The 16,286-nt window shown below is 37.6% G+C and overlaps 1 protein-coding gene across 1 annotated transcript in view; it reads right to left on the bottom strand.

The window, feature by feature from the left end:
* The window catches only part of SLC17A5 (solute carrier family 17 member 5), a 45,314-nt gene that overhangs the window by 7,042 nt on the left and 21,986 nt on the right, over positions 1 to 16,286 (bottom strand). Inside the window, exons 9-10 of the mRNA XM_034648049.1 lie at positions 13,812 to 13,944; positions 12,255 to 12,402 (exon numbers count right to left, since the gene is read on the bottom strand). Coding sequence (XP_034503940.1) covers positions 12,255 to 12,402; positions 13,812 to 13,944 — 281 coding nt within the window. The remainder of the gene's footprint in view (positions 1 to 12,254; positions 12,403 to 13,811; positions 13,945 to 16,286) is intronic.

Genomic DNA, 16,286 nt, shown 5'->3' on the forward strand with positions numbered 1-16,286 from the left:
CTTCAGTGACAGATATTAAGTGCAGATGAACACTGTGAAATCCTAAATGTCAGCACCAAGAAACTCATTCAAGTATTTATATTACACTTGGCCAGGAAGGGCCATGAAAGACGGATGACTGCTGGGAAAAAAACATGTTGTACAGACTCAGTCTGCATTCTGTGCTGGTGGAGTACTAGAGTGCTGTGGGATTAATTGTTAAGAATCTCTCCAATTCCCTTGTATCTGATCAACGAAATTATCCACAGAAAATCTCTATTTTAAACTAGAGAGGAAAAGTCTTGGAAAATACCACGAACACATCTTTATGTTAATAATAATACTGATTGTTTATTGAAAACCTTATGTCAGTTGTGGCTCTAAGTATTTTATATATATCCTATTTTAATAGTACAATCCACTCTATGAGATGGGGATTGCTATCTCCATACTACAGATGAAGAAAGACTATAAAATGTTACCCAATTTGTCTGATTCCAAATCAGTACTTAGTATTATAAGGTTATAATCTATAACGCTGCCAGAATCATCACTGAATTCGATCTGTAGGAAATACCAGTTTTCTCAAGCTTAATTTTTCACCATAAGCTCCAGTACTGAATGGTTACAAGTCTCTGGTCCTCAGATGTTCTTGTTCTAACTATCAGAGTGTTATCCAGTACATGGGCCCTCAGCTGTTACCAAAGAAAAAGCAACTAAGCAACGACATGGTAAAAAAATATGTATTCCAGGGGCGCCTGGGTGGCTCAGTCGGTTAAGCACCTGCCTTCAGCTCAGGTCATGATCTCAGGGTGCTGGGATCGAGTCCCGCATCGGGCTCCCTGCTCAGCGGGAAGACTGCTTCTCCCTCTGCCTGCCACTCCCCCTGCTTGTGTGTTCTCCCTCTCTCTCTCTGTCAATTAAATAAACAAATAAAATCTTTTAAAACAAACGTATTCCCCCAGTTAACCAAGACACGGAGAACTAGAAACAACTCGTATCCTTTGAACCAAGAAATTGTATTTGGAAAATAAAGACTGCAAGCTTATCTGAAGGGTTGAATCAAAATATAAGGGAGGGAAATAATTTTGACTTGGATGAGATTACCTTACATTTGTACAGAGATATATTGTTTAAAGTTACATATGTTGTTCACATGCATACATACATACGTTGATCACAACCACAAACCTGGTGCATATATGTACTTACAATTCTCCCAACTTCTACAACTACTTGTTGGCATTATTTATGTTATGAAACTCTTTAGCTTCATACTGTATCCGGATAAATGTCTTTTTTTGACTTATGACTCACAAAATGTCAGGGCTGCAACAGAGTCTTCAAGATATGAAGTTCAACCACTCAGCTGATGCTTGAAGCCCAGTTCCAGGATCCTGTCTGCCCATCATCTAGTGTATGATTCAGGACATGACCTTATCACCCTCCAAGCTGCCAGAAGCTTCTACAGATGCAAACAGGGGCCATATTACTTTCATGTTTGTGTCTTCAACATTTGGTACAGTGCCTGGCACAGTGTTCGTTAAATGACTAGATCCATTAATCAGCATGCTATGACACTGCCATTTAGTAATTATACACCCACCTAATTGTACATCCAATTCATCTTTTTCCAACTTACCCAAAAGGATTATCACGGGAGATCTAGTTGAAATCCTGATGTACCAGAAATACTGTGTTCCCTCTATGTATGAGGCTAAAAATATCGAGAAATTAGACCATATTTGCTAGTTTGGCTGTTGCTATTTGGCTATTAATGATCCAATGGTTGCTCCTTAGTAATCAGTATTTTCTTTTCTAAGAGCTCCCCAATTATCCCTTTAATATTTTACTTGGATTGATTTGTGACCCTGGTCATGGCACCTGACTCAAAGTTTGCCAGAAAATAATAGTTTACGGCGTAATGTGCAAATGCACTTACTACATTATGAGCTAAGTGTACATTTGAGTGTATGTGTTTTATTTAATCTTTGCAACAATCTTATATGGTGAGTACTATGTATATTTGTTGTTTTTTTTTCCCCTTCCCAGAAGCTCTTGCCAGATTCCAGAGCTTCTGAAGGATTGAAGGGACCTGATGAATCCTGAATTACATTTCAGCTCCATGAAAGGGAGCGGGTGGCTTACTACCTTCTTCTGGCTAGCTGGCTAGTGAGCCAATTTTATGTTCCTTACCATTTCTACTTCTCTTATTTATTTACTTAGTTTTAAAATAAACTCATATAAACTGAGGCAACTAGAGTATGTATCTGTTCTTGGCAATGAGTTCTTTTCCCTGAGTTCTCAAAATAACTACTAGATAATGACCATCTTTTAAGATCTTCAAGAGACAACCTGACGTAGCAGAAAGATCCCTGAATCATGTTGCTGAGACCTGGATTCAAGTCTCAGGTCTGCCATTTACTAGGGGTGACTTCGGAAGCCACAAAACTCTTCTGTACCCCAGTTGCTCCATCTTCAAAATGAGTTCTTTGTGTTCACATCTTCATGTGTTGTAGCGGATATTCCAGTGGCCTCCTCAGCATCCATTCCCATGAGGTTTGGGGGATGCTGACTCCTTCACCTCTAACTTTAGGGTGGGTGCTAACTGTCCTAAAGTCAAATGGTATTCCCTTGGCCATAGGGGTTGGTTCAGGGGTGGATATGTGACTCGCTCTGGTTCAATCAAAATGAAGCCCAGGACTTACTTCCATGGTTGAGAGAGAAAGAGATCCTTTTCTTCCTTGACTGATGTGAGTAAAGAAGCATGCAATTCTGGTAGTTACTGGCAATCATTTCATTGTGTGATTTAACGAGCACACCCAGTCTTAGGATAAAACTAATATCATGAAAGCTCCAGAGTGGAAAAGAAATGAATCTTTGATAATATTAGCAGACAGCTGATGTCAACTCTTGCCTGAAGCATGTTGTCACTGGATTTTACACTAAAGTGAATCAAAAGATTATGCTGTTTAGCTAGCTTGAATTAGGATTTCTAGTACTTCAACTAAAACCATCTGAGAGATAACACAGCCTAGACATCTTTGGTGACCAAACTCTCAATTCCCATATCCCTTTGAGTGTTTATCAACCCTCAGCTTGTTAAAATCTCAAGCCTAAATCAATCCTGCAGCACATTTTCAATCCTACACTTGGGTTGCCGAACACCCCTGAAAAGAACAGCTCTGTAAAACCGAGAAAGTACAAAATTCATCTCCAGTTGTAGCTGATCCTTGTCAATGCCAAAAACCCCTTCAATGAGTTTTTAGTGACAATTTTCCCCAGTAGCTAGTTCAAACTTTCATGATTCTCGAGTCTTTTTCTCCACTTATCTTCTTTCTTAGTCTCAGTAAGGAACCTGGGTCCCATGTTGCAGAGAAATCTTCCATTAGTTATCTACTGCTGCACTCTAAATTACTTCAAACCTTGCAGCTACGGACAACAGATATTTATCATCTCACAGGTTCTGTGGGTCAGGAATGTAGAAGTGGTTTAGCTCGGTGGTTCTGGCTCAGAATTTCTCATGAAGTCTCAGTCATGCTGGCTGGGGCTGCATTATCCACTTCTAAGCTCACTCATGTGGCTGCTGGCGATGGCCTCAATTTCCCCCAGGTGGGCCTTGCCACAGGGCTCCTAAGTGTCCTCCCTACATGGTAGTTGAGTCATCTGAGAGAGACGGAGCAAGGAAGCTGCTGTGACGTCTTTTACGACCTAGTCAGATATCACTACTTTTGCCATATTCATTAGAAACAGGTCACTAAATCCAGCCCACACTCAAGGGAAGGGGGAACAGGCCCCGTTTTCCAAAGGGAGACGTGTTGAAGAATGTGTGGACATATTTTGAATCACTACATTTCTCAAGTTCTCATCTCACTCACCTCAAAACTTTTCTGTAACTGAACCCACTTTACTACCTTTCATTTCTTCTCTTTTGAAAGCTAATCCCTCCACTTGGGCTCTGAATTTCATTCCTCCCTCACTCACTTCTACCAACCAGTAATTGTCGCTTCTTTCTTTCAGCTTTAACCCTTTCATTGTTTAGTGGACTTCTTTTCTCACTACGTTAACAATCTGGGTCTCTTTCACCTTAAAAAACACCCCAAACAATCTTCCATCAATATGTGTCCATCTTTAGCTTTTTCTCCTTCCCTTCATAGTTTATGGTCTCGAAATAGTTGTTTATTGGCAGTGGTTCTCAAATTTTAATGTCCATGAAAACCACTTGGAGGAGAAACAAAAAGCAGATTCCTTCCCTAGCCCTGTGGTCAATTGTTCTGCTTTATTTTTAACAAGCACTCCTGATGATTTTGATGCAGACGGGTGAAGGATCATACTTTCAAAATCACTGCTTTATGTTGACAGTCTTCACTTCCTTATCTTTCCATTCATTCCTTAAGTCACTGCAGCCTAACTTCCTTCTCCTTGTTTTATGGAAGCATCTTCACCAAGGTGTTTAATGAATTTCTCCATCTGGAGAGGAACATCTTCATTCTTGCTTTACTTGACTTCTCTGTGGTGTCTGACATTGTTGATCAAGCCCTCCCTTTGGGGATCCCAATGTCTACTTATTTTCCTTCTGTTTCTCCTGTTGCTTCTTTTCGATTACCCTTGCATCAGGTTCTTCTTTCTCTTGATGAATTCGCAAGGTTTTCATCACTGTTTCCTGAATAATTTTATCCAATTCCATGGCTTTATCTACTACTCATATGTTGACTCCTAAATCTTAATCTCTTATCCAGAGCCCATTCTTGAATTGAAGACTGGATAATCTTGGCTTTCTTGACAACACATTCTTGGTTCTCCTTCTATCTCTCTTATTGCTCCTTTTTAGTTTCCTTTTTTGGTTATTGCCCCTCTTTTTGGGTGCCAAGTGTTTGCCGGGATCCAGTCCTGGGATCACTTGTCACTCTCTCCCAAGGCAATTCTTATCTTTCAATACTTCAAAATGCAGATAATTATTCCTTAATTTTCATTTCCAATCAGAATGCTCTTTTGAGTTCCAGATCCATAAATCCAACTGCCTATAACTACTATTTTCTAGATGTTTTCACAAATATTTAAAAATTATCATGTCTGAAATTTTTATCTTCCCTCAAGACTCCTCCTTCTTCAGGTATACCAATTCCAATAAGTAGCACATCCATCTATCCAGCTGCACATGCAGAATGCCTGGAAATCATCATGCCTGATCTCTCCTTACTCTTCAGGTCTAATCTATTGTCAAGTCCCATCTATTGTATGGGTGCCCTTATACGAAGAGTGAGACACTGGAGCTCTTTCTCTCTCTGCACACGTGTGCATGCCTGCAGACACACTGAGGAAAGGCCATCTGAGCACACAGCAAAAAAGCAGCCCATTTGCAAACCAGAAAGAGAGTTCTGACAAGGAACTAACCATGCTGACATCTTGATCTTGAACTTCAACTGTGAGAAAATAAACTTCTGTTATTTAAGCCACCCAGTCTACGTTATTTTGTTATGGCAGCCCAAGTAGACTAAGACACACACTGATTTCTTTTTCTACTCATGTAAATTCTTCTCTTAGGAACACTATTACCTTTTTGCCTGGCTAACTTCTTACTCATTCCTCAGACGTTTAGCTTAAGTGTCATTTCTTCAGCGAGACTTTCACTTACTCTTTGATCTACATTATATCTCTCTATTGTATTCTTTTTTTTTTTTAAGGTTTTATTTATTTGTCAGAAAGAGAGAGAGAGAGAGCATGCATGCGTACAAGCAGGGGGAAGCTGCAGGCAGAGGGAGAAGCAAGCTCTCTGCTGAGCAAAGAGCCCCATGTGGGACTTGATCCCAGGACCCTGGGATCGTGACCTGAGCCAACGGCAGAGGCATAACCGACTGAGCCACCCAGGCGTCCCTCTGTTGTATTCTCTCATTTTTTCTTCAGAAAGTTTTTTATTTGTGTGAGCCTTTCATTTCTACCACCCTAGACAAAAAGCTATACAGGCCAGGGCTGTGTCTGTTATGGCTGGTAATGGGCAGGCATTTGATAAATATTTGTCAAAAGAATGAATTATCATAATATATTACAGGTTTTTTTATTTTGTTTTGTTTTGTTTTCATTTTTGTTTTTGTTTTTTACTGCTTATTTCCTGAACTAGACTAATCTCCTTGCATGCAGGAGCTGGGTGTTATTTTTTGTAGTGTCATGTAGAGTGTGCTCAATGTATAGTTCCTCCAGACATGTTTGCTGTAGGAATGACAGGACTTGACTAGGCCAGGGCCTCACACCTGAAGGTGCACAAGAATCACCTGAGGACCTTAACATGCAGATTTCCAGTTCAGGAAGTCTGGGGTGAGGCCTGAGATTATATTTCTCACAAGCTCCCACGTAATGCTGATGCTCCTGGGCTGTGGACCACACTTTGAGTAGTACGGGAGGAGTTACTGTAAATCCATTCTGGTTCCCACTTTCTATGATTCTATAAACTACATAACAGAACAATGTCATTTTGTTTAACTCACTTCAAGAGAAATCCCTTCCAGATTCCTTCTCTAATCCGTAGCATAAAGGAACATATTTCAGTCCTTTAATTATTTGCTATTTCTTTGAATCCTTTCTTGGGTAATCAGTCTTTGTTCCTACTTTGGAAATCTCAAAAACATGCCTCAGGTCACTGTGCAACAGTTTGCTTAGGCTTCTTCCATCCTCTGTTCCTCAGAAATGACATCTCATGCCTTTACTCCTTCAACTTCAAGGGGTTCTTACTTCTGTTGTGTTGTGTCAGAAATTTCTTTTTCTTTCTTTCTTTCTTTCTTTCTTTCTTTCTTTCTTTCTTTCTTTCTTTTTCTTCCTTCCTTCCTTCCTTTCTTTCTCTCTTTCTTTCTTTCAGATTTTACCCACTTATTTCAGAAAGAGTGTATGCAAACACGAGTGGGGTAGGGGCAGAGGGAGAAGCAGACTCCCCACTGAGCAGGGGCCCTAGAAAGGGATCCCAGGACCCTGGAATCATGACCTGAGCCAAAGGCGGACGTCTAACCGACGGAGCCACCCAGGTACCCCTAAACTTCTTTACTTCTTAATTCACCAATAAGTATACTCAGTTAGCATTTCCTAGCTTGTAAGATTCACAAAATTCTTCCTTCTGTTTTGATTTTTTTTTTTTTTGACAAAGGACTCTGGTATATTGTAGACACTTCAACATTAGATATTTGGTCTTGTAAGAAAACCAGAGATTTATTCCTTCAACAAATGTTTACCGAGCACTCTATGTGACAGGCATTGTAATAAAACTTTCATGCATGATCAATCTTGGGATGTGAAAACATGATTACATTGCTAGATAGGATAAGACATATTCAGAGGTTTTTTTTTTTATCACAACAGACTTTTTACATACAGTGTAATATTTTTACTATTCTGATTATCAGATCCTTATACTTTTAAAAACGTAATTCAGCATTACCTTAAAAACACAAAACGTTTTAAAGTGGAATTAATGTAAACTTCTAGTTTAAAGATAAAAATCATGTGAAACTATACAAAAGATGTTTGAACTTCAGAATTTAAATACTGCCAAGATTATAGCTAATGGGTTTAATAATTAATCACATCTATTTCTGGTTCTGAAAGTTTAAATTGATTTTAATTATATGAAATACTATAAAGATAATTAACTCAAGAAGGTATCATTTTCTCTGTAAAACGGGTGGGTATTTAGTTAGTATATAACCAGTTATTGTTCCTATAAATTTCTAATTACCAACAAAAATATTACTGTTTAAGGCAGGTAGTTACCATTGTTAGTTAAATAAGCAACTGCCAGATTCAAACCACACTAAAGAATGATAGGCTCTGTAGGCTTATGCAGTTTAACTTTTGTTAGAATTCTGAGTCTTGAAGGTCCTTCTATCCCAGGTCCATGATTAGGTTAGCAAGGTATAAATTAGTGAGATAAAGTAATATTCAGTCATGTATTGTTAATGTAGTTAATTCCATGAAAGAATTATGTGAAAGTAAATACATATATAAAAATAAGTACTTAACATAATATCCATAAGGTATGACTAAATATTAAAATATGTCTATTTAAATTATTTTGGGTATAAAGTAGAGAAGTTGAGAGGACAAAATATCTTAATGACTAAAATCTCATTTAGATATACTATTTCCTTTTATTCCTAATCTCAGCAAATATATTTTCAACCTCAATCTCAATATTATTGTCAATATAAATTTACATAGTACCCTGTGGAATTCACTATTATGCAGATACTTTTAATTTTTATTTATTTCTTTAATTTTATTTTTTAATGTAAGCTCTATGCCAAGGTGCTTGAATTCATGACCCCAAGAACAAGAATTGCATGCTCTACTCACTGAGCCAGCCAGGTACCCCTATTTTTAAAATTTTTTAAGTAAGCTCTATACCCAACATGGGGCTTGGAATCACCACCCTGAGATCAACAGTCACATGCTCTATGGAGCCAGACAGTGGTCCCTGCAGATACTTGTTAGAGCTTTGTATTTTGTATTTTGTATTTATTTTTTATTTTTTTTAAAGATTTTAATTATTTATTTGACAGAGAGAGACACCCAGCGAGAGAGGAAACACAAGCAGGGGGAGTGGGAGAGGAAGAAGCAGGCTCACAGCAGAGGAGCCTGATGTGGGGCTCTATCCCAGACCGCCGGGATCATGCCCTGAGCCGAAGGCAGGCGCTTAACGACTGCGCCACCCAGGCGCCCCTAGAGCTTTTTAAATACATATACATGTAGCTGATATGTGAACTCAGCTTTAACCCATCAATTTCCCTAATTAATAGTTATGATTATGGAAATGAAGAGATAACTAAACGAGTTTCATTTACTAGAATTAGGAAATAATAACATCGTAATAAAAGTAATATACATTTAAAGCCCTCATCTTTTGCTACTTTGTGGAGAAAGGTGTCCCTACAATTCACTCTAAAAAGATTTACAAGTCTGTGCTGGTACCTTTAAAATTCTATGAAGGATTGAAGGATCACTTCAACATCCCAAAGATAAGAAAGTTAAAAAAAGGTTAAAACAAGGCCTAGTATGTGATATTCTGCATACAAAAGATGTAAAACAAATAATTTGATAAAATTGCAGACTTGGGTTTCTATTTGTAAATAAAACTTTGACAACAGACAATGCTTTAAGTGATTTCTAAGTAGTAACTACATCTGTTTAGGACAGGCAACGTAACTTAGTAATGAAAGCATATGATCTCTTGCCAGGGCCTTGGTTTCTAAACACCACTCTTCACTTAAAGGAACCAGTGTTCCTTGGAGAAATCGCTAATTCCAAGATATTTCAAGGCAGGGAAGATAAAAGATGAATCTGGAACATCTAGTTGTTTCATAAATAAAGAAGTGGTCAAAAAAGAAGCAGGGTGGGGGGCACTGAGGGGTGGGGGGATTGTCAATAGGCTACAGGAGCCGGCTTGAAGGGGCACCTACGGCTAAATCTGAGATAATGGCGGGCATAAACACAGATAGCGACAATAATGGATTATAACTCATTAAATAAATTAGGAATCTCTGAGTCCACACCGATGATAGATAAAAAAAGTGGCAGAGGAGGGAAGATCTTCCTTACAACAGAATGCCAACTGATAAATGTGGAGGGAAAGACAGGGCAGAAATACCACTGTTTTGAAGCTACTATGGTAAACACTGGTTTGGCACGGGTCAATAGTAGATACTAAATCTAAGTGGTGGTGGTGAGGGGAGTTCGATGAGGAGAAGGATGTATGATCTCAAAGCATTTTCCAGAGGTGCTTTATTAGTTGAATGGGGAAAAAGTAAGTAGTTACTGGAGAAACTACAACATCTTGACTGGGTGATCAAAATTAATATTACTAGGGGCTGCTGGCTGTGATTCCCTGAGGTCACAGGCCAGTGCATCTAGTCAGGGATACATTATCTGAATCTAATCACTACAAGACATGAGAAGAATACAAATAGTGTGGGGTTTCCAGGTATATAGACTAGCATGAGCATAGGGCCAAAGGTGGAAAAGGATGCGTGCGTGTGTGTGTGTGTGTGTGTGTGTGTGTGTGTGTCCTGGGGGATATTTTTTGAAAATAAAGAGTAGTTTAGTTCACCTGGGGCAAAGAAAACAAATTAGATGAGGCTGGGGAGGGAGGAATAAAGTTATAAAGATAAATTGGGACCACAATGTGGAGGATTTTCCATGCTGGCTGAGAATTCTGTATTTAAATTTAATAGTGAATATGAAAATTGATTTTATTATATCACAATAAAGAGAGAGCTTTAAAGGAAAGTGTTGACATACAATAAAATCAATACCCAAATATTTTTTTAGAAAGAGTTTTAACATGGTACCAAATGTGAAAGGCTATTTTCATTCTTCCATTTTTGTCATTGATGGAGCACTGACCATGACCCAGCACAGGGCCAGGTTCTGGTATGCCTGGGGTCAATAAGATGGACTTGGCCCCGGTGCTCTCAGTGCCTATAGTCCCAGCTTTTGCTTAGGCTAGCTTTGATATCAAATGGTTTCTTGGTCCAGTGCCTAAGTGTTGCTGGTTTTATTTCTTGGTTCCTCCCCATTGAGGGTATATGTAGCCCTGAAGCTCCTACTTCCTTGGTGTGGTTACATAAATCAACCACCCAGTAAGGATGGACCGGGTGTGCCTCTTCTTGTGCAGAAGCTGTGATATGGATATAGAGCATGTCTCAGTCTGATGAGTTTACATTCAAATTGGGGAGATAAGAAAGATTAAGAGTCGCACTTAAAATCACTACAAATCACGGTAAGGCAGTGAATATAATTGCATCTAGTATAAAATTATAACTGGAATGCACTGAGAAGAGGAAGAGAAAAAAGTAGGCATTAATGGTCTGGAAAGGCCTAATGAAGAACGGAGGTGTGAACTGGGAAGGGTGCAGAGGGGTGGGGAGGAAACAGCACTGCCACAGGGGCTGATAATGAACCTTTAGTAGAAGGCACCGCAAAGTGGCAGACAGGGCTCAGCAGAGAACAGGGCACACTTATAGTCTGAGCTGTGGAACCTTCTCGGACTTCTTACTTAAGGTACTTATTGAAGGGATGGGAGACTGAGGATTAATAGGAATCAGAAAATTCTGTGGTAGTCCAGGTGTGAAGAATTTGGGATAGGGGAAACATGGTACAGGACCACTGTTTTCTCCAAAAATACATATCCATTAAAAATTGAGTGCACCAAATCTTCTGGGTTAAAATATTTACACAGTCCCCTCCTCTAACTTGTCAACTGGCCCAAAAGAATTCTAGAAGTATGTGGCCCAAAGAATATATCCAGAGAGGAAGCTGTAAAAAGAATTCTGGGCTTAAAGGTAAGAATTTTAGGTTCAAGTTTGGGCTTTAACATTTATTAACTGTGTGGCATAAGACAAATCACTTAACTTCTCTGAATCTGAATCTCTTTAGTTATAAAATGGGTGAAGAATATCTATCTCATTAGGAATGCTTTAAGGATAAAATGAGGTAATGTTTGTGAAAGTGATTTGCAAGCTACCAAGTGCTAGACAAACATATTGGACAAATAACTTGGTCTGGTCTTGGGCATTCATCCATCCAACTAAATGCCCACTATGCGCCAAGCACCATGGTGAGACTTGAGGATGGTAAGACAGCATCTTCCTTCAGAGTTCCTATTCTAGCTGGGTGGACAGACACAAGTTATCATGTGTTATGTGTGATGTTTTTATGGGAAACTGTGTACAGAGGTGGTGACAGTTAAAAGTTTAAATTTAAAAATAATTTCATGTGTTAATTATCATGTAAACTGAAATCTTGTTTAAAAATTTATTTTTATTTTTTTAAAGATCTTTTTATTTATTTGAGAGAGAATGAGAGTCAGGGGAGTAGAGGGAGAAGGAAAGAGACTTAAGCCAACTCTGTGCGGGACAACCTGAGCTGAAACCAAGGGGACGCACAACCGACTGTACCACCCGGGTGCCCCTGTTTAAGAATTTAAAGTCATTCCTAGAGTAGTCAAATTTCTAGAGAAAGAAAGTAGAATGAAGGTTGCCAGGTGCTGTGGGGAAGTTAGGAACGGGGAGTTCGTATTTAACGGGAATAGCTTCAGCTTGGGAGGATGGGAAAGTTCTGGAGGTGGGTGGTGGTGATGGTTGCGTTCATCTTCACACCTGAATGTAGTTAATGCCACAGAACTGTACACTTAAAAATGGTTAAAATGGTATATTTCATGTTATATATATATTTTACCACAATAAAAAAAAATGAATGTAAAGTCAATCATAGCCAATCTTTATATTAGTACTCACGAAGGAGCGATATCCAGATGGTTGATGCTAAATCCAGAAGAGCAAAAGCCTCCCAGTGTTGTCGATATGGTTAAGAATGCAACAGCCAATGAATAATCACAACCTATAAATCCAGCGGCTACCAGGAATACCGCAGGTCCAATCATTCCTGGAGTTAAAAAGTTATGAACAGGAAAAGAAGCCCCAGTATTAGTATTTGCTTGGGCTGCCTTAATATAGTGTAACTCTGAGATTTGATATTACTGCCACCTACTGTAGAAACGCTGTACTGCATAGAAGACTCAATTTAAATTACAGTTTTCATGACAAAACAAAAACTGCTGGAAAACGCACAGACATGATGCAACTAATGTAAAAGTAAAAGGAAAATATCATTACACAATATTATTAAATCTTCTTGTGACCAAGACTCAGCTAAAGTTCTACAAAGACCAGAAGAGAATGACTGAAAAATACAGTTCTGGAGGGAAGTGATAGTTGATACAGAATGAGATTTAAAATTCATATAACCAAAGAAGATAAACTAAATAAACCGTTGAAGAAAATTGGAAAAACACTCCATTTGGGTTTTAGCAATTGATAGCAATATAGGTATTTTATTATAGGCAGTTAAGCACAAAATACAAGCAACAGGAAGGGACTTAGAGTGGGTTGCCGTTTTTCCTCTGTTCTACAGCAGTGCTATCCAATACCTCTCTGTGATGACGGAAATGTTGTGTTTGTATATACTGCAGCTGAAGAACTTATTTTTAAATTTCAATTACATGTAAATAGCCATATGTGGATAGTGGCTACCATATTGGACAGAGCTGGTGAATAGGAAGCCAAAAAAGAGAAAATTGGGTTGAATCAAATGGGATCTAGTTCATTTGCAGGTGTGGAAAAATTTCTTGAGAGTTGAAATAAGCAAGGAATAGAACAGGACAGCACCTTCCAGCAGTAGCTATTCAGAAGGTGTTTGTAGAATTATCTTGACTAGGGTCCTTTTACAATGTAATTTCTGAAGTATAGCCACCAGAGACTTCCAGGGTCTCCACTTACTCAAGAGCTTTAAAAAAAAAGGGGGGGGGAAGCAATTGTCCTAGAGAGTTTCAAAATTTACCTTTATGAAAGCAGTCTGAAACATATGATTATTGAAGGCTCCTTCTGATTTATAGCTCCTCATTTAATGTAATGATGTCAGTAAATGTTTTTGGATTGAAGTTGAAAATGTATCCATTTAGAAAAGGGATGGAGGCTTAAAAAATTATTTTCACTGCAAACTTAGAATTGGAAACAATGATTTATAAAATTCTGGAAATGATATTCAGCAAAGCAAGCCAATTTTTATAGTTATAAGACTATGGTGGAGATAATAGGATCTGATCAATATGAACCCTCAAAGTGCACGGCTCAGAAAGAATCAGCCATCTTGCGCAGAAATGCACTACATGCATTAAAACATAGTGTTTTAATATGTGAACAAAATAAATGTCTAATATCATTTTTATTTTTCCTTGCACTATAAGCTCAGTAAATCATTGTAAATCAAAACAAACCCTGATTCACTTCACTTACCTATAAGGCTAAAAACTCTTCGGACACATATTGTTGAAAAATTCCATTTTGCCCTTAAATTGTCAGCAGCTTGGCCAGACAGGATCATACATAACCAACAGCCAAAATAAGGCAGTGCAGATAGAAGCCCATTCTGGAAGGAATAAGAAGATATAGAATTAATTATGGAGCAGGGGGAGGAAGAACCAAAACAACATACATATACACACATCCACCACCATTCAAAAAGGAAATTCATAGCAATATTCTGTTGGTATTTACACAGTCCAGTCTGCTCAAGGTAATCCTGCATGTTATTTTAGAACTTGGGGTGTAGTTTCAGTAAGAGAAGACAAATTTATTAGCTACAGATTCTCCCTATTGACTAGTTTTGGGTCAATTTTCACTTATTTATTTATATATACACTTACATAATACTTATATATTATATATGTATTATATATTTATATTTAAATTATCATATATAAAATTTTCATATAGTTTATTACAATTACTGTAAATATTTCTATTTATATATAAGCAATTATGCTTTTATTTATATTTTACAATTTATATTTAAATTTTAAAATGATATAATAATTTATATTTTATATAAAGATATTTATACAAATATAAAGAGAAAATATTAAAAATATATTTATATTTACATAAAATTGTCATATAGTATATATAATTACAAATACTTATATTTGTGTTTATACAAATATTTTTATTATAAAATAACATGCAGATACAGAAAACCACATAAGTCAAATGTATAGCTTAATGAATTATTCTAGAATGCACACCATCTAGGTCAAGTGTCCACTGCACTACCACATGCTATGAGCAGAGGACACAGGTAGTGAGTTGACAGACCTCTATTTTTCCCTCTTCTTTTCCTTTAAGTTGCCACCTAAAAAAATAAAAGCACCACGAGATATGAAACAATTTATCACGGAAATGTGCTATTTGCTTTGTAGGAAATGATTCGATGGTCAGCTTTTTAGGAAATCACAAATTCTGTAAAATGAAGAACACATACGTGGAAAAAAAAAAGAAGACATTTCTTTCTTCTATTCGCTTTTCCCCAGCATAAACCTGGGGTGCCAAAACTAAATGACCTAATTTTGATAAGAACAAATGTTTTTATAGTCTGAGAAAGATGGGTACCCCTTCTAGAATTTTACAACTAGGGTAGTGTTTTACAAAAAAGGTAGAAAGATATTTTATCAGCGGTATTTAAATCTGGTAATAATTCCATTTAAGCATCATAAATGGTACAAAACAATAAAACCTGTTGATATTTTAAATTTAAGTGTGCTTAAGAAAACATTCAGTTTTTTTCATCATAGTTTGTGGTCATTTACATTCAGATGCTGTATGCTTCCAGTTCTACCGCCGTAGCTAAGATTTTTGTTTCTTTCTCACACTGAGCTGAGCTATTTCCTCTTTAAATTTTATTCTATTTAGATTTCTGCAGAGCGGGATCACAGCTATCATTATTTGTGGCAGAATCCTACACGTGAATAAACTGAAGCAAACAGAGAAGCGAATTTTCTGATCTTGGTCTTGTTCTCTGGTGGGATAAGACTGATAATTCATCAGAGGTACTGAATTTTCCCACTTAAGGTTCAAATGTTAAAAACTCTCCTAACAACCTGAAACTACCTTCTCCAAACTACTGTAAATCTTCAAAATTGGGCACCTGGGTGGCTCAGTTGTTTAAGCATCTGCCTTTGGCTCAGGTCATGATCCCAGTGTCCTGGGATAGAGTCCCACGTCGGGCTCCCTGTTCAGTGGGGAGTCTGCTTCTCCCTCTGCCTCTGTCCCCACCCCCTGCCACTTGTGCTCTCTCTCTCTTTTGCAAAAATAAATAAATAAAATCTTAAAAAAAAAGAAATAGGAACAACAGAATTGGAAAAAACTAGGAAAAAAAGAAAAGTGAGCTAAACTTCTATGAAAAAACAAGCTTATAACAAAGGATTAAGAACTTTAAAATTTTAAATTAATGAGATTATAATTTTAAATATAATGCTTCTCCAAGCAGGCTTTATTTTGAACAAAGATCAAAAAGGAATTCATTTTAAAAAGGGGCTTTTAGGGGCACCTGNTTTTAGGGGCACCTGGGTGGCTCAGTTGGTTAAGCGTCTGCCTTCAGCTCAGGTCATGATCCCAGGGTCCTGGGATCAAGCCCCACATCGGGCTCCCTGCTTGGCAGGAAGCTTGCTCCTCCCTCTCACACTCCCCCTGCTTGTGTTCCCTCTCTTGCTGTCTCTCTGTCAAATCTTTAAAAAAATAAAAAGAGGCTTTTATACAACTAGAGAATTATTTTTAAACTTTATTCACATTTCTTTGAATTTTGAAAGAAAATACCTTTTTGTATAAAAATGCAAGATAAACGATTCTGGTTTACAAATATTTTCTCCCATTTAGTGGATTTTCATTTGTGTGTGTGTGTGTGTATTTTCATTCTTTTTTTTTTTTTTTTTTTTT

This window comes from Ailuropoda melanoleuca, chromosome 19, assembly GCF_002007445.2.
Source record: "Ailuropoda melanoleuca isolate Jingjing chromosome 19, ASM200744v2, whole genome shotgun sequence".
Taxonomy (NCBI): Eukaryota; Metazoa; Chordata; class Mammalia; order Carnivora; family Ursidae; genus Ailuropoda; species Ailuropoda melanoleuca.